We start from the raw sequence: 25,888 nt of genomic DNA on the forward strand, positions 1-25,888 counted from the left end.
GCATCCCCAAGCCAAGAGCATACATGTGTCTTCGAGGGCAACCTTAAAGGCCAGGATTAAGCCAAAACGTCATGCCCTCATAGGGATAAAAATGCCTGTCTTCTCCTCCTCCCTGTCAGCTGTGCTCATGAAACTTGTAAGATGTGTGCGTGCTCACACTTGGGACACACACAACCACACACACGCACACGCTCTCATTCACAAAGGTGCAGGAGGTGGACACTGCAGCAAAACTGCGAACAGACTCCACGGCCCTCTTGCTGTGTACTGCGGGTAAGCTCCTTCACCTCCCTGAGTCTCTGTATCCTCATCTCTACAAAGGATGTGTAAATGCTTCCCACATGCTGTGGCGAGGTTTCAGTGAGTGCCATAAAACGTACCATTCAGTGCCAATCCCATGAAAGGCACTGTGCAAACAACAGGGAAGCTCCTTTACTGGATACAGATCCAGCGCCTGCAGTTTTAATACAACCATAAAGACATAGCAAGGTGCCATACAGTGGCAACCTAAACGAATGAGATCCACATGCAGTTTCACTGGGAAACTTGTCAGAATAAGAGAAATCCCACTTGTCTATCTGTTCTTTAGCACAACGAGTCCGTTGTAGTAGAGGCCCTGCATCCACACCTGTATCAGTGAGCCAACCTTCTGTTCCGATGGAGAAGTTAGTCCAGACAAACCCTTGACAGAAAAGACCTCACCATAGTGATTCTCATTTGACTTCTCAGCTCTCTAACAAGATCCTAAAGGGTTAGGATCTGGGAAACGGGGCTTCTGGGTTCCAAGAAGGGGACAGCGGTAAGCAGTGCATGTCAGAGAGACAGGCAGGGGTGATGGATCTCCCATGGTACCAGTGGTCACGGAGGCCATGGGCATAAATTTCCCCTCAGACATGATAGATGGTTTCCGGAAGTCTCCACTTGTGCTGTGAGCTTGTGTTAAATACGCTCTGTGAACTTAGTTACAGAAAATTACATGAAATCCCCAAAGATGGTACTGAGTCTAGAAGACCTCTAGCCAGCAACTTCCTCATATTACAGAATCCAGTGTTTAGATGCAGGGTTCCAGAACACTAGCTAGCTGAACCAACACGCCAACCAAATCTGGTTAAAGCTGAAACACACACACGTGAGAGAAAAAGCCTACTATGAATTTCCCCTTCCCAATAAAAATCTATTGAAAATCATCCTCCCACAACCTGCAAGTGGACCTTTCCAACAGTGTTCCTTCTCTGCACATTGTAACCCGAGAAGCAAGCATAGCTAGCGCATGTTGATCATTGCTTGCCTAGAGACAATGACAGGGGAGATACCACTTGAGTGAGTAGCAGGCGTGAGATGGACCGACAAGGAAGGGTTATGCCCCCATAATAAAGGCATAAAGAAAGGTAGGCATACAATGAAATTGATAAAGACATGGGGAAATGCAAGAATGAAGTGGACTCTTTTCAATACTCCTTTTCAGTATTATTTTTAGATGGTGTTAATGGCACTTAAGCTGCAAACAACTTAAAACCATTTCGATCTTAATAGACAAGGATTGGGTGAGAGATTCACTTTCCTCTTGTATGGAAATAGATTGAGTCTCATAGCTATGTCTACTCTAAAACACCCAAAAGGACAAAAAGCCCTGAGATGAAAAGATGCCAGGGTCCTCCTTGATGTGTCTCACAAACACAAGATGTCTATTTTTACTTTTATTTAAAAAAAAAATTAGGATCAGCTAGACAGAGCAGCAAGCCACTGGCATCATGCAAAAGGCAATAATTTTGGTATTTCCTCCCGCCTATCAAAAGAAGTTAGAATGAAAGTGTTCCCGTAGAAAAGTGAGGATGGATGCTCCAAAATCAGCTATTTTCACCTTCACACCCGCTGAAGAAAATACATCTGCCTTCCCACCTGGCAGTAGCTGAGGTGGCGCTTTCACCAATGCTTGCCAGCCTGCCTGAACTACCTATCCCGTGAAAAGGACGAAGTTCAGTAGGCTTCTCCCATTGGTTAAGGAGATTGCCACAGTGGGAGGAGTCTGTGATATTTTTTTAATGAGAAAAGCAATTGCACCTTTATTAAACATGTGCTCTGATCAGCTTCCAACAAACTCCAGGTACCCTTGGGTCCCAAGAACATTCGTCTGGAGTAGGAGTTCTGTGCCGTGGCCTGTCAAAACTCAAGCTGAGGACATGCCAAAAATGTTCACTCGAACCCTAGTTAAAGTAACTAGGCCACCTGTGAACAGCTGCCCCCTTGGTGTGTAACCTATCACTAAAGGAAGGTTGAGGAACGGAGACTCCGTCCACAAGACAAGCCTGTCCTCTCAGAGGCTAGTCGAAGGAATAGCTGCCCTTGTCTACGTCCCACGTCAGAGTGGCACTGTGTGAGGGCTATAGCCTGCCACTGGAGCTCCCCTCACGGGGACAGGCGACACCTGCTACGTGTGCACAAACTTCCCCTGTGTCCTGCCGCCACCATCTGAAATGAAGCTCTTATCTGATTCCTTTTGGCAGAGCAAGCTTTCAGTTGTGTATGGCACAGTGAAATATATTCTTCAATGTTATGTAATTTTGGACTAACAAGTCTATTTAAGGCACGTGTCTCAGTGTGAATATTTTAAAAAGGAAAAAAAAACGAAAACAAAACAACAAAACAAGACAACACTTAGTCCAACTCCAGTGTCTTTATCATTCACTCTCTGTCTTGAAGTAATGAGTTGTTCTCCAGCCCCTGGTCTTTGGTGTCCGTGGGTACCATTCCATTCTCCATCTCAGCTTGCTGCTGTATACATTCCGTCAGCATGGCTGTGCTGGAGTTGTCTGAGTTACACATCTTTTCTGTCTCCTCCTCTTTCTTCTCTTCATCCAGAGAGTAATTCCGAAAGGTCTTATAGATTTTCTGAACATCCTCTGGTAAGGTCTTTTTGAGATCTTTGTTTTTCCTCTTGGTGAGTTTGGAGGTGGACCCAAACTTGTTGATGATGTTGTCCTCAGAAGCGCCTTGCCCATGCTTGTTGAGCTGTTCTGACCCCTTAAGGCGCAGGTTGTTGGGTCGGTTGTTGATGCTTTCCTGGGATGAAGCCTTGAAACGTCCCGTATCCAGGGCTGCAAAGACAGAACGCTTCTCTGGGGATAGCATGTCCAGAGAGTGGGCCCTCTGATCCAAGCCCAGCCTCCGGCGCTCCATACTGCGGATGGTGGCTGCTCGCTGCAGCTTGTCATGGATCTCAACGCTGAGTCGCCTTCTGGTCTCCCGGAACTCGGCGGTGACGTTGGCTTTCCACTCGGCTGCATGGGCTTTGATCTCACCCACCTGGACAAGACAGAGGAGCAAGAACAAACTAAGAAATCCCCCCCAGCTTCATGCTTCTCAGAATCCCACAGCCCTCAGGCATCCCAGGAGGGAGGCTGTCTCTGGGGGGAGATGGAGCAATGATAGTCTAAGGAAAGAGAAAACACTTTGTCTGTTTTCTCTGGTACTCCTGCCATCCAGTTAGTCACCCATGTTGGACTGGCTAGTGATGGACCAATGAAGTAGGGAGAGCCTGGAAATTATGACTGAATAGAGGCAGATAGCATCTAGAGGAGAGGACAGGATTTGGGTTCCACTTGCTCTCTCTCTTTCTGTTCATTGTAAGGCCCCATTTTTTTTTTTACACAAATCTGTCTCATGGAATTTCTATCATAACATTAAAGGCCACACTTAACTCAGTCCTGGCCATAAAGTCAGTGCTCAACAAATCTTTGTCCTTTCCTGTCTTTGCCATACTTCTGTCTGGGTAAGATGACCAGCCTGTCCCAGCTTCCTAAATTCCGAAAATTGAGGATAGAACTCCAGAGAAGAGCACCTGCATGTGCAAGGCCTTAGGGGTTGATTCTGGGGTACTGAGAAAGAAAAAAATCCTGTGCCCTAGGAAGTCCCCTAAGTCCTGGGCAAACTGTGATGGACAGTTAGCCCCCCTCTATAGGGACAGTCACGCTACAACCCTGTGCGAAGGGACTTGTCTTGGCTGAGGAAGCCCCTCCAAGGGGCCTGATAACCACATTTCCATGGTTAAGATGCAGGAAAAGGGCATTTTTCACAAAAGCCACATAAAATGCTTTCTTAGAGAGTGAAGTTTTGCCAGAGACTCGTTGCCAAATTCCTTGGTTGCCTAATCGACAGGGCATGAGGTACCCGTATGCATCCTGCTTCCCTATACAGGTGAATGACTCGAGGTTTACTATCTAGCAAAGTCTGTACGGTGTCGCCCTTCTTTTTTTTTTTTTAATCAATATTCAGCGGGTCAGTTAGTCATCAGGGGAATCCGCCTGGAAATGGCCCTGTCAGCATTTACACAAGCTGGGAGCAGTATAAGCCTATGAACTGTGGGAGGGGGAAAGCTCCTTCAGCAGCTGTCTCCCAGGTCCCTTTAGACCAAACGAATTGAGCAGCTACCATTAAAGGAAGTGTCTGTCCCTCTCGTGTCCTTTTTCGCTCCCTCCCCCACCTACGTAATTTCCTCTCCTCACAGAGGAATGACATTTTGAATGTGTCTTTTCTTCTTGTCTTCCTTTTCTTGCCTTTGCAACCTTGGGGAGTCAAACAAGGCTTTTCACCAGGGGTCACATATCAGATATCCTGCATATCAAATATTTACATTACAATTTGTAACAGTAGAAAAATTACAGTTATGAAGTAGCAATAAAATAATTTTATGGTTGGGGGTCACCACAACAGGAGGAACTGTATTAAAGGGTTGCAGCATTAGGAAAGTTAAGAACCTGTGGTTCAGAGTTTCATATAATAATCTAGGAGTGAAGACTGTAGGTATCAGGAATAAAATCTGAGAATTTGACAATGGTGGGACATGGGAAATATGGCCCTCTGGCTGGCCACTGTTCAGTGACTTTTACCTCATGGAGGACAGGCCAGCTTCCCCAGGCTCCCTACAAGTACACAGAGCCTCCCATGTGTCTGCTAACACAGACAACTGTGTTCTTCCTGCAGCAACCATCCACCCTTGCTGGCCATTCCCCCCCCCTTTTTTTAACATTTTTAAGAAGTTACTAAAGGTTCTAGAAATGACTACTGTCCACTCAACTTTGCTTCTAAATAGATGGAAAGAAAATTCATAAAATCCCCTCCTGGACTCAGAAACAGGCATTTCTCAACAAGGGCTAATGGGACGTCACAGACATTTTGGGGATCAGGAAGGAGTCCTACCTCTTCTTTCGTCTTTTTGGATAAAACGCGCAGCCAGTCTCCTATCATACTAAGGACAGCAGCGAAGTAGGCAAGGCCAACAAGGATCCAAAACCACACCAACGGCTTATACCACTCTCGGTAGTTGATGCCAGCATTTCCCCCTGAAAACAAGCAAATGGTACTTTAACAAGCAAATGGTTAGCAGTTGATCTTCACAGAGCACGTTCCAGTTCATGGAGAAAACTATCATTCCATAATCCCGTGAGAGCCATTAGGTTTACAGGATACAAAACATCACAAAAGCTGGAGGCTTGCTTGTAGCTTAATTTCTTTGATTCTTAACCACTAAAAATAAACCTCAATTCTGCAACAGAGAAATGTCAGTAGCCACTTGGAGTTATCTACTCTCACTGGCAAAGAATTGGCCTTCACAGAAAAAGTATCTCAGAAGTCAGCCCACCTGATATTTTGTTTTTACCAAACTTCCCTAAATTTACCTTACCACTGTGAGGGTTCAGCATGGCAGTACACCCTGTCACTCAAGCAAAGACAGGAGGATCCACTGTCAATTCAAGACCAGCCTGGGCTATACAGTGAGTTCCAGGTGAGCCAGAGCTACGTAATGAGAACTTGACTCTTCAAAGGAGAGAAGGGAGGTGGGCAGGGGGAACAAGAAGACAGAGTGGGAAGGAGTAGGAGGTGGAAGAAGGGGAGAGAACAGGGAAGAGGGAGAAGCCAGAATGGGAGGGGAAGGGAGGGTAGAGGAAAGAGTAGAGGCAGAGAAGGGGAAGAAAGGGAAAGAAAGAGTGAGATTTCAAGCACTTGGAATTGTTTCCTTCAAAATTCTGCGTGCATTTACCAAGAAAACGAGTGGGTAGAAAATGAAGTAGAATTAGATTTGACAACGTTACTGAGACTTTTACCTGTGAAGTAGCAATCCAATGCTAACGTGAGAGGGATGGTGTTTACATGACGCTCATCCTGGGGTCAATTAGGCCAAGCAATTAGAATCACCATATCCTAGAGCTAAACAGTACCTGTGAGACCAACTAGTTCAATCTCATCATCGTATAAATAAGGATTACAGTAAAAAAAAAAAAATCCATCAAAACAAATTGGCCAGTTGCCTAACGGTATTGACTAGCTATTCCAGTGAGAGAAATGGTCATTTATTCCAAATAATTAACCAACTTGTTCGAGCCTCCGTACCAGCACTGCTGAGGGCACCACTCACTCACCCAGAGAGCAGGCAGGGTGCCTCTAAAACAACTCACATTAGGACACTGGGTGACGAAAGATCTCTAGCCTTTCCCCTTGGGTCATGGTTACCTCCATACCTGGCATCATCGAAACTGTGCTGAGCTCTACTGTGTCAAGAATACCTTGAAAAGCCTGGTGCACACCCACTGGGACCCATGGCTCTTAATAAATCCAAACCTACTCTAAGACACAACCCATGAATTCTACGGCAACAAGAATAGGTCTGGAGATGTGCCTGAGGGGTCCTCATGCAGAGGACCCACAGGTGAATGTAACTCACATTCTGGGGGATTTGACATCTTCTTTTCTGAAGGGCACCAGGTACATGCATTGTGCATATTCATAAGTACAGGAAAACATGATAGAAAAAAATAGGGAGGAAAAGGATTCCCAGCTCTGGCACAAGGTTCTGAGGTGTCTGGCGTCTCTTTGCTTTGGCTCAGGTGCCTTCTTTTTCTCCCCTGCGGCTAACCTTCTTCAAAATTGATGCTAATTTCATTTTCTTTGTGTGCTGGACTCATTTCTTTGTGCTCTTTCCACTTTGGACTAAGTATCTGCCTTTGCAAGTCACTAGAACCCAGACAAGATTGTCACTGGGGCAGACACTAGCCAACAACACAGACCACATCCTTCTGTGTAGACATTCATCAGCCATGGCCAGAATGGCAAGCTCTGTGTGCAGTCCCAACTCAGAGCTGTGAAATACTGCAGTGCCACTAGGCTGTCCCCAAGTGGGTCAGCTGCAAAATGAAGCAACAATCAATCCCAAGTGGTTCGCATTTCCAGTCGGATTCTAGTAGAGATGATACCCAGTAAGATCACAGTGACCACCAGCTCTTGGTCATATACATCATTTGAATAGTCCAGCAATCCTCCCTGTCAGTCAGAATATTGACTCTCCAAATCCACAAGTTGTCTGGGTGAATTCAACCAGAGGTGGACACGTGCGTGCCTTTTTCTTATCAGTCGCTAAACACTGTAGCTTGCTGACTGTTTGCATAACATTCACATTGCATTAAGTACAAGACATCTGCACACAGATGGTTTAACATGCACAAGACAATGCGTGTCAATTCTGGGTAAACGTTACATTGCTTTTCATGAGGGGCCTGAGCATCTGCTGATTTTAGAGTCTACAGGATTCCCATAGTCAATCCTCTGGAGGTACCAAGTGCACTCTATTAATAAATACACTGATGAAAACACCCACTGAGTACATTTTCCACAAATACTCAACAGGTCGATCCACGTGAGCTCTGGGAACTGGACTTTGGGAGAGACTGAATGAACAGCCCAGCAATTTCAAAAGCACTTGCTGCACAAGCATGAGAACCTGAGCTGGGATCCCAGCACCCGCCTCCCAAGCTGGACATCCCATGTATGCCTGTTAGCCCAGCTCCAAGCAGGACAGAAACAGAAACATTACTGGGGTTTGATAGCTTCTGGTCTAAACAACAACAAAAAAAAATCTGAGCCCCATATTTAGGGAAAGACCCTGCCTCAAAAGAGTGGACAGAGAATGACAATCAAGGACACTCAATACCTGCACCCACACACATGTGCTTATGCTCCTACAGACACACATATCACATATGGATAAATTAAAGAACATGGTGCATTCCGTCAGCATTATGTATGCTAAGAGATCTTAGTCTATGGAGGCCTCTGAGTGAAAAGGAAGTACAGTTCTGTGATCTCTAGTAAGGAAGAGACCCACCCAAACGATAGAGGTCTGAGGATAAAGGGCCAGCATGTACCAAGAGTTCAGTCCACAGCAGCTAGTAATAATAACCAAAAAACATAAGTGGGCTTTGAACTTTTCCCTCAGCTCACCAGGCCACTCCCATTTTTAGGAGCACTTTCTCTTGATCAACAGTCAAGAGAAAAGCAGGGAGGAAAGACAGAAACATTTGGCTAGTTCTCACAGTCAGAGCTGTCCTTTGTCCTGACTGACAGGTTGGCCAGAACTATTGGTTGGAGAGCGGAGAGCGGGGTCTGTCACCAGTGTGCAAGCTGTCTTTAGTCCTCAGGTCAGTGATATTAGCCCAGACAGCGTCAAAACACCAGCCCTTGCAAATGCCCCTGGGAAGTGTTTGACATTGGTGTGAAGCAGCTCTTCCTCCTCTGCTCTCACAGGTATTTCTTCTAGATTGGAACCTCATCTGACTTTCCCCAGGGACCATCGTCTATGGATGATACAAAGGGGCGGCCTAAATATGCTTCTAGAATGAATATGCTTATATGCTGAAAGTTGTTCTTTGCAGCTCGGTTTCTCCCTCAAGCTTTAGAACTCCATCCAGACAACTGTGGTTGGGTCTTGTACACAAGAAACAACTGGGGGGGAGGGGGGATCCTGTGTCTGGTCAGCAGAGACAGGGACTTTCACCTCAGTGTGAGGAGCTTTCCCCTGCCTGCTTCTGTAGACCAACCTCCGTGTCAACTGCTCTTGAGTCTGATCTTTGGCTGATTATGGCCTTTATCAAGTTAACTTGGGAAACCTTAATGCAGTTGAGAAATCAAAGATTCAGTGAGAAATTTGTTTCTCCCTTACAGAATTCATGCAGTGATGACAGCCAGTAAGTCAGCATCTTGAGGGGGAGGGGCCTGGCTTTCTTCTCAGGCAGAAAAAGTAATAAATAAACAAATAGCTTGATGCTGCTCATATCACACTGAGTTGACAAACACTGAGCCATTTCTACTTACCTCCTCTGCAAATACCTGTTAACATGATTTTGATTCTTCCCAAAGCTGCGGACCTGGACCAAAGGCCTTGGGAATGCTGGCCAACCAGATTAGAACAGGGCTAAATCCCAACACCCTGGCACCATGATTTGGAAAAGGACACCCAACAGAATGTTTTTCCCACCAAAGCTCAAGTGACTGCGAAAGTCCAGGTTGCTTACCTGCCACAAAATCACCAAAGCCTACTGTAGTCAGGGTGACCACCACAAAGTAAATGGACTCCAAGGCTGTCCAGCCCTCGATGTATTTAAAGATGACAGCGGGGATCGTCACAAACACGATGCAGCCAGCCAAGATAAACAGAATAGTGGAGATGACCCGGATCTTGGTCTGACTCACTTGCTTTTTCTAGGATGACAAAGGAATAAGAGGAACAGATAAAGTCAGAGACAGTATCCTGGATTCAGAAGACAGACAAGCAGAAAGGAATGTTACGTCTGTTGTTTTTAACTTTTCTCCAGTCATTAACATGTGTGTAGAAAGAAATGTGCATTCAGACATTTCCTGATGGTCTATGAAGACCCCACATTTGAAGTTGGAGTCTCTATGTGCTTTGCATGATCCCATTACTACAGCCCAATTCTGATCGGATCACTGGTGTGATTGCAATTATTTCCCAAGATCTTGCAGACATCGTTTTATATGTTACCTAATATACTGGGCATCTGACATTTGGGGCTCTTCACACATTGGCAGGGTCGAGAATAATAGGTTAGGAGAGGGAGAAATGACATTGGTTTGCTAGAGGCAGTAAGATCGTCACCCACATTCTTCGTGTCTCCCAACAAATGAGGGGAAACAAAAGAAAATGGAGCCATAACAGAAAAAAAAAAAAACCACCATCCCTCATTTGTGGCAGGCTCAACCAAGCTTTAGTATATCTCTTTATCCACTGTGAAATGTGTATTACTCTAAGTACATGTTGAGTTGAGTTACTGTTGTGGTCATAATGTGTATTGGCTGCATCAGCATACATAACGGGAGAGGAGTCCAAATGAAAGGTCCTTTTCTAAAAAGTCAGTGGGACCCTCCTTCTGTGCCCACTTCTAAAGGAGCCATCAGTTGGGTAGTAAAAATGCATGCAGACTGGGAATTATATTGATACAAATGAACCACACCAGCATGGTCCAAGGTGGATATGCCTCACCCTTGGTAGGGCCCTCTGATGCACTGTGGTCTAACCTGCCTCGCCTCTCATGGGACTCTTCTCCGGACTCCCAGAACTGATGCTAGAGAAGATGACTCTGTCATTGAGGGACTTGAATGCATTTAATGACATAAATTTATGAAGCGGGTGCTTACCACCAGACTAGGTGGCCTGGCTACATTGCCTAGGTTATTTTTGGCAAGCACTTGGGGACAATGTAGGAAATCTGCTTCCTGTTCTTTGCTCTCAGAGCACAGTCAGGCCAGTTGCATTCATATTCTTCATTTGACTGATATAAAACAGACACCAAGAGGGGCCAAGGGACTTGCACAAAAGGATGCTGTAATGAGGGTCAGAGCCAAGATTAGAATTCTGATGTAATTAAGTCTCAGCCCTGCACTTGATGATGGAAACAGCTCCCAGGTTACTCAACAATTGATCAGCTCAAAGAAAATTGCCAAAGAAAGTTGACCCTCTCTAACACGGGACATCAGATGCAATCCTCCTGAAGAACAGGCCAGCTTGTGTCTGTTATGGAAAGACTATGGATGAAAAGTAGTTGGTGTGTAAACTGTCTGGGAAAGGCTAAAGAAATACAAAGCAAGTCATTCCCTCTGACTACTGGGTGGGCAGTTAGCATATAAAGTGGGAGCAGGCTGAGGGCAACAATTTAACCTATAATGCCTGTCTCCTCATATCCTCAGGAGGGCCTTCTGGGAAAAATACTGATATTGATATAGCAAGATCAATGAAAATACCATTTTTTCCTCGAAGTGTCACAGGAGAGATTGGTCACCTGAGAAGCACAGAGGACGCTCTGGCCATTTTGGAGATTACTGTGTTGAATGCCAGAGCATTGAGGGGAGGCAGCCGAGCCCCTCTGACAGTCCAGGAACTTACTAGTCTGGTTTAGTTTGTAACCAAGAGTCCAAAATGAGATTTCATGGCAGGTTCATCTAATTGCTGGCAAGGGGACTATCACCTCCCCCCTTTGTGTAGATCCTCCTCCTCAAATGCATAGTGAAACTAAAGTGAATTAAATGTTTATGTAATACTTGTCAAGTCCTAGATCAGAATGTGAGCACAACTCTCATCTGAATGAGAATGTGGTTGGCAAAGAAGGGTGGTGAGTATGTGGGACACTGGAATACTATCCGATCTCCTGAAATGGGCAGGAGTAGGTTTGCTTGATGGAGGCGAAGGCAAGTGTATAGCAAAGGCTGGGTACTGGTGCCCTGGTGGCATTGTCTGTTAGAGGGCTCACTGGCAAGGTAGACATTTCTCCTCCTGCTTCCTGCCCACACCAACCAGACTGTTTCTGGACTCCCTGGAATTATGCTCAGAAAATATTTGGAACGTTTGATTATTTGAGGAATTTGGGAGACTTAAGAGATATTTTTGCATGACTATGACTATGTAGAGAGGTATGAAATAATGCATATATCCACAAGAGATGTGAGCCCCAAGTTGTAGGAATGTCTGTTATTCTGGACATTGTTTTTGCGCTCCACTAGACACAAGGACAAATCATCAACTGCCTTCACTGAGCATCAGCTGTCACTCTCAGTCTCAACTCATGTTGTGACTCTATAAGAATATGCTCCTGCTATAGAAGGACAGTCTAGGGATAGACTACCTGAGCCACAATTTGTCCCTACTGCTAAGCCAAGCTTCTCAACTTCAATACAATGGAGACAGGAAAGTCCAGTTTGTGGAGGTGGTTTAGAAGATGAAATCTGTATAGGAGTCAGTGCAAGGTCTCCCAAGTGCTCAGTGGTTGTGAACTGGCACCTTGGGCATGAAGGCTCAAGTCTTCCTTTAATGTAAACAGTGCCAGACTTATTGCTTCTCTTTGCTGATGAGAAATGTCTCCTCCTAGCTTAAGACAACTTCCACTCAGGTTCAGATCACTGACCCTTGTCCCTTCCTGGATACATTCATTACACCACACAATCTCATTTTCAATATTTCCTTCCTCTTTCCTTGGTTCTTCAGTGTCAACCTTATGTGAGACGCTCAGAAAATCTCAGCTCACAACATTGGTAGCAGGATTTTTGCTTGGTTGTTTCTTTGGTCGGTTTGGTTTGGTTTGGTTTTTTGGTGTTTTTTTTTTTTTTTCATTTGCCTTCCTGTTCACTTCCTCCTGGTCCTCATCAACTTTCTGAAACTGCTAAGAACTGGCAATAGCATTTAGGCTGTGAGAAACAGGCTGCCAAATGGACCTGAGAGACCTGAGTCTCACCCTTTCTGTATTCACAAACCCTGTGCCTCAGGCCACTTACAGAATGAAGCTGTTTCCCTGGTGCCATCCCTAGGCAAAATGATATCACGTATGCACCAGTGGTTGTCTGTCTGCATGCCATGTTGTAGCAGAAGTGAGAAAGCTGTTGGGCGTTTCTGTCCCACTCTTGATCCCCACACTCTGTAGACTGGTTAGGACAGAGGACTTGCTCTTCAGCTTCTTCTGCAGAAATTGTCACAAAACACTAGAAAACACCCTTGGACCAAACTAGTTCTTGTATCAACTGATGCTGACTATAGGAACTCTTACAAAACTCAAAGCCCATCTCGCTGTGTGCAGCTCTACTAAGAAACAGGAGCCTCATAAGCAGGAGGAAAGGACCAGCTTGGATAAGAATGTGTGCTTGCAGCTCTGTTTACTTATTTCAGCCCTCAGGAGGCCAACCACATGTCCAATTACTGTGGGCACCATCCCTTGCTTGTTTGTGTTTATAGAAACAATGTTATTTTAGAGAGCTTGCAGATATTTCTGTTCATTCACTGGCTATTTTTTTCCATTTGATTTTTTTTTACTCCTTTGTAATAATACCTGCTTTTCTCCTCATGTTTATGAGATTTCTTAGAATTTTGACATACACTATCCAGATTGTTCTGTCTGCCTTAGGAGTATTTTTAGTGTGTGTTTTTATCCAGGACATTGGAGATTTTATTCAAAGACATTGCAACAAAATTGCCAGAAATAGGAGCTAGATGTGCGGAGCCCTCTTTTGTGGTATAGCTGGGCTTTGTTGAGACTCACATATGTCACCATGGTAATACAAGTGAACTGAGGATAATTTCTCCCCGTGGAAAGACAATGGGCACTGTCTTGGTAAAGGTCCGCTTTTATTTTCGTTTTATGTTTTCTGCCAATTTTGTCTAAAAGGTCTAAAACAATAGTTCCAACCTGGCAGCAAATAGCCACAAAGCACAAGCAACCCTAGAGACTTAAAAGTTTGAATACCATTGTCCATAATCTCCATGGCAGCAACATTCCAAACACATATTAGTGAGCTCATGAAGAAAAGCCTCCATGGAGACCACGTACAACCCCTAAAGTTCAAATATGCAAATGGACTGAAAGGCTGGAAAAGATTCCATTTCTGTGCTGGACCCTTTTGGGACCTTGAATTACACCTCAGCCCCCAGAAAAAGATGAAGGCCAAAGAAAAGATGAAGGCCGACGCCCCAAGGCCAACGCCCCAGTCTCCCAGGATAAGCTGAAGGCTGTGGGACCCCTCTTCAGGGGAAGTATTAGCTAATGGAGAAACCTAAGTTACACAAAGTTGCTGGCTACAGCCCATTCCCCCACCCATAGTCATACAGAGAGTGTTGACCACCCAAGTTCCCCTGTCAGCTGGGTAATATTTCAGATAGCCCCTGCGGTTAGCAAAGAGTCAGCAAGCTGTCTGGGAGATATAACTAGGGGGGCTGTTGCTATCTCCCTTAGACAATAATAGCCTATCACCTAGTCTTTTATGATATAGGATACATAATTTTATATTTTGAGACTGTAACGTTGTGACTGTTTTGTGGTTTTTGTCCTTATAAACCCCTTACAATAGTAGACGGGGTCCTTTTCCCTACATCTGCTGTGTCAGACTGTGAGGCAGAGGACCCGTGCTAGCCCATACTTTGATACAAAACCTTGCTTTTGCATTTAGGAAGTATGGCTCCATGTTGGTCTTCTTGGGGGGTATTCTAGGACTCGGGCACAACAGACAATCTGTATATCAATATAGATATAGAGATAGAGATGAATAGATATAGATGTGTTACATCCAGCCTGATACATGTCATGGATTGGTCAACTCAGTACAGTTGAAACCCAAAGGAAAATGATGAAATAATATAATAATCCCAGTCCAGAGACTTCCAGGCTTTCTACCAAATGCCACAGATTCGAAGTTGGTATGGCTCCATTTTCTTTCTTAGTGTTGTGCCCAGATTGCGACCCCAAGGGAGACCGCCAAAAAACAGAGACGGGACTGTAATTAGCAGGATTTTATTTGTAAGCATAATACAAGCTAGCTTCGGAACTCATCTCCAACACCCCTTGCAGCAAGGTAGAGAGAAGTCGGAGCTCCTCTGTGGGGTTAGCTTTTAAAGGCAGGAGAAACACAAGCCGCCCTTCAGGGCAGTCAGGGGGTGTTGAAGGTTTTTGCTTTCTCTCCCAGCTTGTTCTTTGTTCTTAGAGCAAGGCCACCCTGTTTCTGAGTCAGGCCGTCTTTATCAGCCTGAACCAGGTGGCGGGGTGTAATTTATCAGGTGGGATGGGGGAAGGCCACTCTCTTCCTGGGAACAAGCTAGTCTGGGTTTCTATTTTTGAAACATTCTGCTAGGAAATTTCTTCTCGACCCTTCGATTTCCAACGGCTGGGCACCAAGGGGCTGGTTTTATCTAAGATGTTAACTCCAGCTCTGGCCATCTTCATCTCCAGGAGTTTTGGGTTTATGCTAAACTATTCATGGTCTTAATGTACGCTGCTGGCCGCTCAGGTGTCTTAACCTCTCTGGGTGGCTGCTAACGGTATTCTAATTTCTTAGAAAAATCTTGTCCTGGCCTTCTGGAGAGGTGCGGTTGCAGATTTGATTTGTAGTCACATTATCAAAGCAGCTGGAGTATCTCTTAACTCAGTTCTTATTTCTAAAGATATGTCAATCAGAATATCCATTTCAACATATCTGAGCTTCAAACTTTCGTGCAAACGATATTGCTCATTTTCACATTCACTTCTTTTTTTTTTTCATTTAAACACAGCCTGGCCCATTAGTTTTAACCTCTTATTGGCTAGCTCTTACATATTGATTCAACCCATTTCTAATAATCTGTATTGCCACTTGACTGTGGCTTACTGGGATGAATCTAACTGGTGTCTGTCTCAGAGAGGAGAGCCATGGTGACTGCCCGACTCTGCTTTCTTCCTCCTAGCATTCTGTTCGGTCTACTCTACCTATCTAAATTCGGCCCTATCCAAAAGCCAAGGCAGTTTCTTTATTTAACCAATGAAAGTAACACATAGAGAGAAGACCCTCCTACACCAATTACATCATACACACAACAAAGTAAAATATGACAACAAATACACAAATCATGAAGGATTTTCACTTGTCCAGGGCCCATCATAAAATCACAATCTTTATAAAAGGCCAAAACAATATGTTTTACTACAAATCCAACAGTACTATCAAAATGTTCTCCAAAGAGAATTACCTAGATGAACTCTGGGACACCAAACAAAACAAAGAAACAAAGACCACCAAATTTCATCAAAAATTTCAAAGAGTTTAAGGAATACTTAAACAAACAGTTCAATGAACTTCAAGGAAATGCCAACAAGTCACAGGCACTTCTTTGTGTCATATTTTAGAGGTTGTTTTTTTTTTTTTTAAAAAAAATCTAGCTCAGCTCTAAGTCATTTTTCTTCTTTCCTTGCACTAAAGTACACAGTCGAAGGTGTATTTTCTCAGTACAATCGTTGTGTGACACTTGCTAGAGAGCCAGGGCGCCAACAACAAAGCAAAGTAACAGTGCCATAAAAGTCTGGCTTAGCACACCAGAGTGTTCACTGGGGTTATATACAGGAAAATAGGAGAGGAGTTACTTTTAGGACCGTGGGTTACTCAGAAGAAACTCACCAGAAAGCTCACCCCAGCATGACTGGCAGCTCAAGCTGTGTTCCTGGAGCAACCCACAGGATGCTCTTCCAATTGCAGATGCTCCTATAACCCTTTTGGAGAAACTTTGTGAATCTTGTAACTTCCAGGAGCTTCCTGTGCCCTCACGTTTCCCCAGTATTCTGATAGAGTTCAATTAATTAAAGTTTTCAAAGCCTCCCTCCTCCTCTAGCAGGGAATGTTTTGATTCAGAGGAAATAGCTACATGTGTTCTTTTATAATATTTTCCTTATCTTCCTCAGATGATATTTTTTCAACATTGGATTTTTCCTGCTTGATTTTTGTGGGACTTAACGTATTTATTTTTGTAAAGCTAGTGGGGAATTGCCAAGCTTGTGTAGTTGTCCTCACATTTTTGCACGATTTTCATACAGCCTATATTTTAGGTCCGTGCCTCTTCCAGCTGGGCATCAAAGTTAAAATCATCCTCTTTTGAAGGACGCAGGACCAGGACCACTGGTACAGGATTTCTTGGGAAGCCTACTCCATTTACCGATTGCATGTGTGTCTGCTTCTTTATAAATTGAAATGTGGCTGTCTTTCATCTATGCACTCCCTTTACAAGAAGTTAAAGTAGGATGAACGATCCCTGCTTTTTCCATCTTTTCCATCCGTAGCTGTATTTTTGGTCTGGCAGCCACAATGTTTTCACGATGAACATATCGGAGAGCAGTGTTGCCCCTGGCGTCCGTGACATTTGAATCTGCACTATGTTCTAGCAGACTAGATGTTCTCCTCGCTGGTGTGTAGTCTGAGTATGAGTAGTGTTGTTGTAGACCGTCACGTCCATGCAGCACTTCTACTATGGAAGGTACCTGGTCTAGATGTCTCTTGTTATTTCTTATCCTGACCATTTCACGTCAAGTGCAACCACCTTCCTCCACTTGCAGAGGACCACCAGCTGGAGGATTGGCCTTCTCAACCCCGCTCCTTCCTGCTGGGATATCCAGCGCAGCTCCTTCACAGGTCCACTTCTCAAGCTTCCTTTTTTCTATTTCCTTTATATTCGGGGCAGCATCCTGATCACAGTCTTTTTTTTTTTTTTTTTTCAATAGAAAAGGGTGGGCCTTCAGCTTTGGCACTTTTTCTTGTGAATCAGTCCAGCACAGCAACACAGTAAGGGCTTTCTGCGAAGCCCCGCCCACTGCTTCTGTGCCTCCTCCTTTTTCACTTTGACCTTGGCTGTGCCCTGATAGCAGACCACCATTCAACAGGTGAACCTACAGTGTGACCCTTTCGTCTGAACAAGAGAACTCTGACTTGTGTACTTCCAAAGCGCACTCGCTGTGGCCTGCCCCATGCTTATGGTGGCCCTAGACAGGGTACTGGAAACCCCAGGCCACCTGCTGGAGTCCCTGCAGGGACTGGTGGGCAGAGAAAGCTCTGGGAAGAAGGAAGGTAGAGTCTCCAGCCAGATGTGGAGAAGGCAGGATGGAGATGAGACAAGAGAGCACATGGAAGAATGGAAGAATGGAAATCTAAAAATAGGGGCTAATTTAAGTTCTAAGAGCTAATTAGGAACATGTCTGAGCCAAAGCTAAGCTTTCATAATTAATAAGTCTCTGTTTTTTTTTTTTTTTTTTTTTTTTTTTTTTTTTTTTTTTTTTTTTTTTTGTGAGCTGGCAGGGCCCAAAGGAAAGTTCAACCTCACAACTCTGGGTTTATATTAGGAAACCCATCTGTTCACAGCTAAACCAATATTCACCAAATATTGAGAGAATACATTGAGCTTCAATTTCTCTTTGCTTGTTTGTTTTTCAAGACTGTGTAACAGTCCTGGCTGTACTGTAAAACAGAGTGTCTTCACACTCATTGAAACCCACCTGTCTCTGCCTCCCAAGTGCTGGGATTAAAGGTATGTATGTGCCACCACCGACCAGCTAAGCTTCAATTTTGATTACCATGATTTTTATTGATTCTTTGGGAATTTTACATGATGCACCACAACACAGCTCTTTTCCCAGTTCCTCCGTATCTGCCCCATACCCTTGTAGTGTCACCTCCAAAAGAAAAAACTTAAAAATATTAATTAAAAACAAAAACAAAAAAAAAAAACCACTTCGATCCTCCATCTTTCTCCTCTCCAATACCTCTTCACTTGCCTGAGAGGCATTGGGAGCTGTGTTGTGTCATGCAGTGTACCCTTTTGTCCACGCAGCTTTACTTGCAAGTGTTCACTGAAATGAGTTGTTGGTCTGATTCTGATTCAAGGCCTCTGGTACACCATCAATACTAGACCCTCACCAAAACTCCCCTCAGATATCCTGCTGTTGCCCTGAGTCACTCAGATCCTGCAGCTGTGTTTCCTAAGGACCAGTCCCTTCACATATTCCGGCAGGTTATAGGTAGGATAGATGTTGGGGTGGGCCAACTCAAAGCCCTCAATGATTTGGTGGCCACTGGGACCACCTCCCTCAGGTGAGGGATAGAGCCAGTTCTTCTATGTCCATGTCATTGGGGCCAGCTCTCCCACAAGGGGCAGTGCCAGCTCTCTGAGGGTCAGCAGAAGGGCAGTGCTGGATCAGAACAGCCCGGGTTCTTCAATAATGCATGGTTCTTCCTTTTTTTTTTTTTTTTTGAAAGAGGGCTTACTGATATAACAGCCCTGGTTGTCCTGGAACTAGCTCTTGTTAACCAGACAGGCCTCAGACTCATAGAGATAGACCTATCTCTGCATCCCAAGGGGGGGAGGGTTAAAGGTGTGTGCCACCACCCACCTCCCCCCTCCCCGTTCACTATGCATGGTTCCTATGGCCCCCTGTGGTAACATGGGCCACAGAGACTAACATGGACCCCAGCTGCACCAGGACCATGGACCCATGCATTGCCCTTGGCAGTACCCCAAGCCCAGATGTCAGCATGGCCCTACGTGGCAGTGCAGGTCACTCAGATCTATATGGTCCCTGTTGTCATGACTGAGCCATATGGTCTCAGGTAGCTGACCAGACCCTGGGCATCTGCATAGCCCTTGGTGGTAACTGGAGTCACAAGCTTCAATTTTATTTATTATTTTAAGCATATGGGTGTTTTGTCTACGGTTATTTGTAGTTGATTTTTTTATTTTTTTTTTTTCACTCTTTACTCTTTGCTCGTTGGGGACCTGGTCCCTCAGCTCTCAAACACAAGGAGTCTTAGTTTTACTTAGAAATGTTCAACCTTCACTTGGCTTGTTTCTAGTCAGCTTTTCTTAAATTATCCCATCTACCTTTGGCCTCTGGGCTTTTCATTTCTCTCTATTGTATTTGCCTTTCTTCTTGCTCTGTGGCTTACTGTGTAGCTGGATGGCTGGCCCCTGGGATCCTCTTCTCCTACTCCTTTTTTTGACTCTTTGATTCTCTCTTTCCAGATTCCTCCTCCTAATCCCTCTGCCTGCCAGCCCCACCTATTTCCCTCTCCTGCTAGCTATTAGCCATTCAGCTCTTTATTAGGCCAATCAGGTGTTTTAGGCAGGCAAAGTAATATAGCTTCACAGAGTTAAACAAATGCTACGTAAAAGAATACAACACATCCTTGCCTCATTAAACAAATATTCCACAGCATAAATCAATGTAACACATCTTCAACTAATATTCTACAACACTTATTAGTTTATACTTTCTGTAACAAAGAAGGAATGTGATTTATTGGGCTCTTTCAAAGACCCCGGGCCCCCCCCCCAACTATCCTCTACCAGTACTCCCTGGTACAACCATGTTTTGGGTTTTGAAAAACAGTGTCTTTAGCCCCTGACTCAGAGTCACCACACAGCCTACAGCAGATTGGCCAATTCAGTGCTCTCTTAGTTTTAACAATGCAAAATGTTTAAGCGTCTGGGGCTTGATAGGTGGCACATTGGCTAAAGACCAACTGACTGCTCTTCCGGAGGACCCAGGTTCCGTTCCCAGCACCCATGTGGCAGCTCACAACCACCTGTTAAGTCAGTTCCAGGGAATCTGATACCTTCTTCTGGCCCACATGGGCACCAGGCACACAAACGGTGCACAGACATACATGCAGGAAAACATTCCTCCACATTGAGAGGATAATAAAGAATAAATTAATTAATTAAATAAGTAATAATAAATCAAGAGACCTTGATTTATTACACTATGAACTAGGAAATACGTGGGAGCATCTGCTGTGCTGTGAGGTTTGTCTTCCTAAAGGGAAGCAAATTCCCCTCTTTACACTGTGGGTATTCACCATGAAGAAACAGTTATCATACTAGATCAGTTGTGAGAGCGCAACAGATCTTCAGATAAAGTAGGACTTGAGTCCTGGCAAAGCTGTGCAGTCAAACATCCACTCAACGGCTGTGAATTGTCTAGGGACATTTTACTCTCTTTCTTCTTCATCCGTCTCTTACCCTGTGACTGATCGCTGAAACCACTGAGAGGTCAGAAAGCTGTCGGAGGACCTACACACACCTCGGCCTGTGAGAGGTGTGGAAAGAAGGTGTGTGTGAGAGCTTCTGGTGGGCTGCCTGGAATCACCACTGATGGCATGCCTAAGAGTCAAGGTAAGTGAGAAATGGGTCTGCTAGAAGACATGCAGGAAGCTTCCAGGATCAGCCAGATTAACAGTAAAACCAATAAAAAGATGTCTTAGTGTTATCAGGAGATGATGCTCCACCAATTGTTCCTTCCCTCTTTCCCTCTCCTTCCCTTTTCTCTGTCCCTTCCCTCTTTTCCTCCCTTTTCTTTTTTCCCTCCCCTCCCCTTCCCTTCCCTCTTTCCCTTCCCATCTTTCTTCTTTCCTTCCCTTTTATGCTTTAGTTTCTTTTTTTCTAGACAACTATTATTTGTATGAGCACATGAAGCTAACTGGGAACATAAAATTGTTCTTTTATAACCACTTCTTCACAGAGATTAGAAACAGAGATCCTTTCAGACAAAAGGAAAGGTATCAGGTCTTATGCTCACCTCATGTTAGAACATGGCATTTGCCTGGTGCTAGCGAAGCTCAGCTTCAGATGACTGAGGGACCACCCCCAGTGCTGCTCTAGACCACCAAGTCACATGGCCCCATGCTAGGACAGAAATGAGTCAATGGATCTCCTTTGTTCTCGTCGCTAACATTTTATTTGCATTCCCTTCTTTAGTCTGGTGAAAGAGATCTCCACCCAGCATAGAAACGAAAAGGACCTGGAGTTAAGAAGGGACTCAGCCAGTGATCAACATGGAACATGTAGGAGTTTCCATGGTTGGGAGGGCTGAGGGGCAACAGTGCACTCACCATTTGGTGTTAAATAAGAAGAGCAAGGAGTTTCTCTCTGGGGCTGGTGGCCAATATTATGTCCCATTTCAAAGGAGTCACCAGGGTTTCTAAGCAGCAACACAACCACTGCCACCACCACCACCACCACCATCACCACTACCACCATAACTACCACTATGGTCGCCATTACCACCATTAAAGGACTCTCTAAGAGGCCTGAGCATGACTGACCTGGCACTGGCAAGTCTCGCCTTCTCCCCTCCCCTCTGCCTTGCTAACTGTTAGATTACATTCATAAAGTCAGCCCCGAGGTCTGTTCCCTTATCTGCCTCTTCCGTTTGCCTGACTCCAAAGTCCAGCTATCAGAATACCAAGGTCCAGCAATCAAAATTCATTATTTGGCTACACTGGCTAGCCTGTCCAATCGGGACATACCAACTCACCCTAGTACAGTCTTCCCCTTTTTTCCTTAAAAAACATTCCCGCAGAAACGCCTGCTCTCTCTGATCCAGAGGCACCACCCCTACCTCCACCACATGTCCCTCCGGGGTAATAAATCTCCTTTATGCTGAGAATTTGGTGCTTGTGTATGTTCTGTGCTGACTCTGAGTCCCATCCCCCCAACCATCATCACCACCATCACCACCATCAGCACCATCAGCAGCTGCTGCTGATACACTGTCTGTCTTAGACAGGCACAACTATGACTTTTACTGACACCAACCCTTTGACATCTCTTGAATCATTCTTCATGACTGGATAACCTTCCAAGTCTGGTTCTCCAGCTTTCCTGGGATTCAGGGGGTATCTCATACCCTCTCCTCAGGGTGATCCTTTATGGAACATACTTGTCTGTTACTCCCTTATCACAAGGGAAGAACTCACCAAGGACACAGTAATGTCAGGATGTTTCAAAGACAAACTGGCCAGTGATATGGGTATTACATAGGAACATCCCATTAAAATCATAGGCTGCCATTTCTGGAGATCACGGGGGAAGTTGGTTTCAGTCCCTTGGAGGCAGGCCAGGGACACAGCCCAGTTAGATCTTCTGATGACAGGCCCACAGTTCTGCGCTCCAAGAGCACCTATAGCTATAGCCAGATTGACACAGTCCCTGTGGGTGGCATAGGAATAGAGAGGATAAAGAAGATAGCGTGTTTGTCACCTCACATACTTCTCCCAGAGACAATAACACAAAACGCCTTTGGAAATCGCACACGTTGTCTGTCTTCTGCTTAAGGGGTGATGGCTACACACTTGAGAGAAAACTAGAAGTCTGTGCTTCCCACAGCACAGTGCCTGGGCCTTCAGAATCCTAGGGATATTTGCCAAAGGTGGCGGCAGAAGCCATGGGGACCTGATCTTCTTCCAGCTCAGTAATTGCATCCTGCCTGCTCTGCTTGGTCACCTCCTCTTCCCGCGGAGTGGCAGTACCTCCTCCTCCTGTGCAAACCTGATGGGGAGCCCCGTGCCTGGCTCATGCACACCTACAGATTCTCCTCACCCCAATCCGTAATAACAATGACTCTGCCCTCCGCTCTCTGGAGGTGCTTCCATGTTTGCTGTTACTCAAATACCACACCAGCTTGTGTTTTTGTTCGCTCTCTTATCCAAGACTGTTTTTTGTTTTGATAGAGTGGTTTTGGGTTTCTGGGGAGATGGAGGTGAACGAACATTGATCCCCAGGTCTCCACACATCCAAAGCCTCTCCTGGTATTCCTACCAGAGTGGTGCATCTGCTATAACTGATCGTTCTGCAGCGACTTCTCAGTTACCCAAAGGTCATTTGTACCAGCGCTCACTCCTGGTGCTGTGTAGTGTATAATACATGGATAATAGCATGTATCCACCTTTACAGTATCACACAGGGTACCTTACCAGCCCCAAAATTCCTCATCACACCTCCTTCTCCACTTGTCTTATACTGACTTCCACTTGGTGATAGGCATGCATACCTCTTGCACATCCCGTGGCTTCATCGAGTTGGGTTTTGTTTTGTTGCTTTGGCCCCTTGAGATGTTGTTCCATATGCAGGACACTGTTAATATCTATCAGACTCCAGCTCATTCCTCAGAGCCCAGTTCCAGCCTTACCTCCTACAGGAGGGACCCATCACCACCTTCTCATTAAACTTAGCATTTCTCCTCTGCTGTGTTCTGTGTGTGTTCCCTGTAGGTGGGGCTGCTCAGTTGGCCTTGCTATCTGTCTCTATCATCTTATTACACAATGCACACCCCCACCTGTGTGCCAACGGTGCCAGAACACTGAACTTATTTTTTTCTGCTTGTAGTGCCTAGCTTTATGTCAACCTGACACAAGCTAGAACCATTTTGGAAGAGGGAACCTCAAGAGAATATTTACAGGCAAGCCCATGGTGCATTTTTTTTTTTTGATTAATGATTGATGTAGGTGGTCCCAGTTTACAGTGGGCAATGCCACTCCTAGGCAAGTGGTCCTGAGTGCTACAAGAAAGTAAGCTGAGCAAACCATGAGGAGCAAGCCAGTAAGCAGTGTTCCTCCGTGGCTTCTGCTTCAGTTCCTGCCTCCAGGTTCCTGCTTGGGTTCCTGCCCTGGCTTCTCTCCATGATAGACTACAATCCGCGTGTGAAATAAACCCTTTCCTCCCCAAGTTGTTTTTATCATGGTGTTTTATCAGAGCGATAAGAAACTCTAAGACATATTTCCCTTCTAGTTTAGATCCTGGAGAAAATGCGGATATAAAATGAGAAATGTATGCATCTGCTAAGAGCTAAACTGTCAAGACTTTATCATGTGGAGTTCTAGATAGATGTACGTGATGGGGAGATACAGACACACATAATATCTGTTTATTAAATGATACTAGCATAAGAGCTGCACCAAGGGGAGGCGCCCTCGGTTGTCTGCAGGTAAACAGACACGCGGCAGATTCCCAGATGTGGCACAAGGGCTGCCTAGAAGGTTCTTTTCCAGCATCACTTAGACTGTGCCACCATAAGGGATGGCATATAAGTCTGCTGGAGTGTTCGTGGTTGTCAGAGCTGTAGGCACGCTCTATCACAAAGTATAATGCTGCTACAGTTCATAGAAGTTCTGAGCACACCCCGGATAAAACTGTGTGGTCATCTGAACCAACAACTCCACTCTCATGTAAACTTCTGCATTCCATGGGGAAGATGTTTTTACAAGAGTATAATGAAAGTAAATTTGGGTTTGTGTGTGTGTATTCATGTGTGTACAGGTACACATGTATACACAGGCGCACTTGCCCACTTGTGTGGAGAGCAGAGAATAAGTTCCAGTGTTGTTCTTCAGGCTTTTATGTAAGGGAATGAGGGTGTCTGGCTGTCCTGGGGCTCACTGATAGGACAGGTTGGGGGACAATGAGTCCCAAGGGACTGACTCCTGACTCCCCACATTTGGATTCCAGTGCATTCTACCACATCCAGATTTCATTGAACCCTGGTCCTTGTGCTCACAAAACAAGTGCTTTACCAATTGAGCCATCTCCCCAGTCCCAAATCGAGGTAAAGTTTGATAAGGTTGGATTTCAGTTAGTTGGATCTGGCTGGGAATTGTTCTCTGTTTTGGAAAAACAGATCACTAGGGAAAAAGAAGAGAAATCCCTGGCGGCCTCCAAGTCACCAGTACACCCCCACCCCAGGCAGTCTGCCTTGAGAGCAAATTCATTTGGAGGTTCCCCAGCTCTCTGCTTTCTCAATAGCTCACAATCAAGCACTTATTACTGAAACATAGATTTTACTCTAAGTCATTTTCACTTTGCCTTCATATAACAAGGAAATAATCATGGATTTTCACAATTATGTGTCTAGTAAGTTGTACTATCTATAGTATTCACTTTGGTGAAATAAAATTCTATTATTTTCTGAAAAGGGGGATAGCATGTGCTTCCAAACTACCAACTAAAAGCAAATTATATATTTTAAGAGAGTCAACAAGTCTGCAGAATTACACCTCTGTCATCTGGTGAGATGAAAGACTCACATGTAAATATTATTTGTAATAAACATTATGAGATAGGGCCGGCTCCCCAGAGGAGCCATACTGTATGAGAACCAGCTATACTTCAAAAGTTAAGGTCTTTTTTCCTCTTAGACATTATTTGCATCTGTTGTCATTTTCTATAAGAGTCCTCTGAGTGTCCAACTTTGTGGCGGCTCCTGTAGATAAGGTGACAACCAGGGAGGAAACCTGACATCGCCCTCCTCTCAAGCTGATAGGAATAGCAGGTGTCAATCACACAACTCCAAGAGCACAACATGAATGCTGTTGTCTGTAAAGGCAGGGTGCACTGGGAGTTGGGGGCTACTGAACTGAGGAGCTGACACACTGAGAGTAGGAGGAGGGTGGGGATGAGTGGAGCACAAATATCACATGTCTTAGACACAGTTGGAATTCCCCTGTA

General features: G+C 44.9%; 1 protein-coding gene across 1 annotated transcript in view; it reads right to left on the bottom strand.

Moving 5' to 3' along the window:
- Window positions 1–2,682: 2,682 nt before the first annotated feature.
- The window catches only part of Kcnk10 (potassium two pore domain channel subfamily K member 10), a 128,071-nt gene continuing 104,865 nt past the window's right edge, over window positions 2,683–25,888 (bottom strand). The window contains exons 5-7 of the mRNA XM_050151522.1: window positions 9,342–9,528; window positions 5,197–5,339; window positions 2,683–3,303 (exon numbers count right to left, since the gene is read on the bottom strand). Of these exons, the coding sequence (XP_050007479.1) occupies window positions 2,683–3,303; window positions 5,197–5,339; window positions 9,342–9,528 (951 nt within the window). The remainder of the gene's footprint in view (window positions 3,304–5,196; window positions 5,340–9,341; window positions 9,529–25,888) is intronic.

This window comes from Alexandromys fortis, unplaced genomic scaffold (genome assembly GCF_014885135.2).
Source record: "Alexandromys fortis isolate MF-2015 unplaced genomic scaffold, M_Fortis_MF-2015_v1.1 scaffold_63, whole genome shotgun sequence".
In the NCBI taxonomy this organism is placed as follows: domain Eukaryota; kingdom Metazoa; phylum Chordata; class Mammalia; order Rodentia; family Cricetidae; genus Alexandromys; species Alexandromys fortis.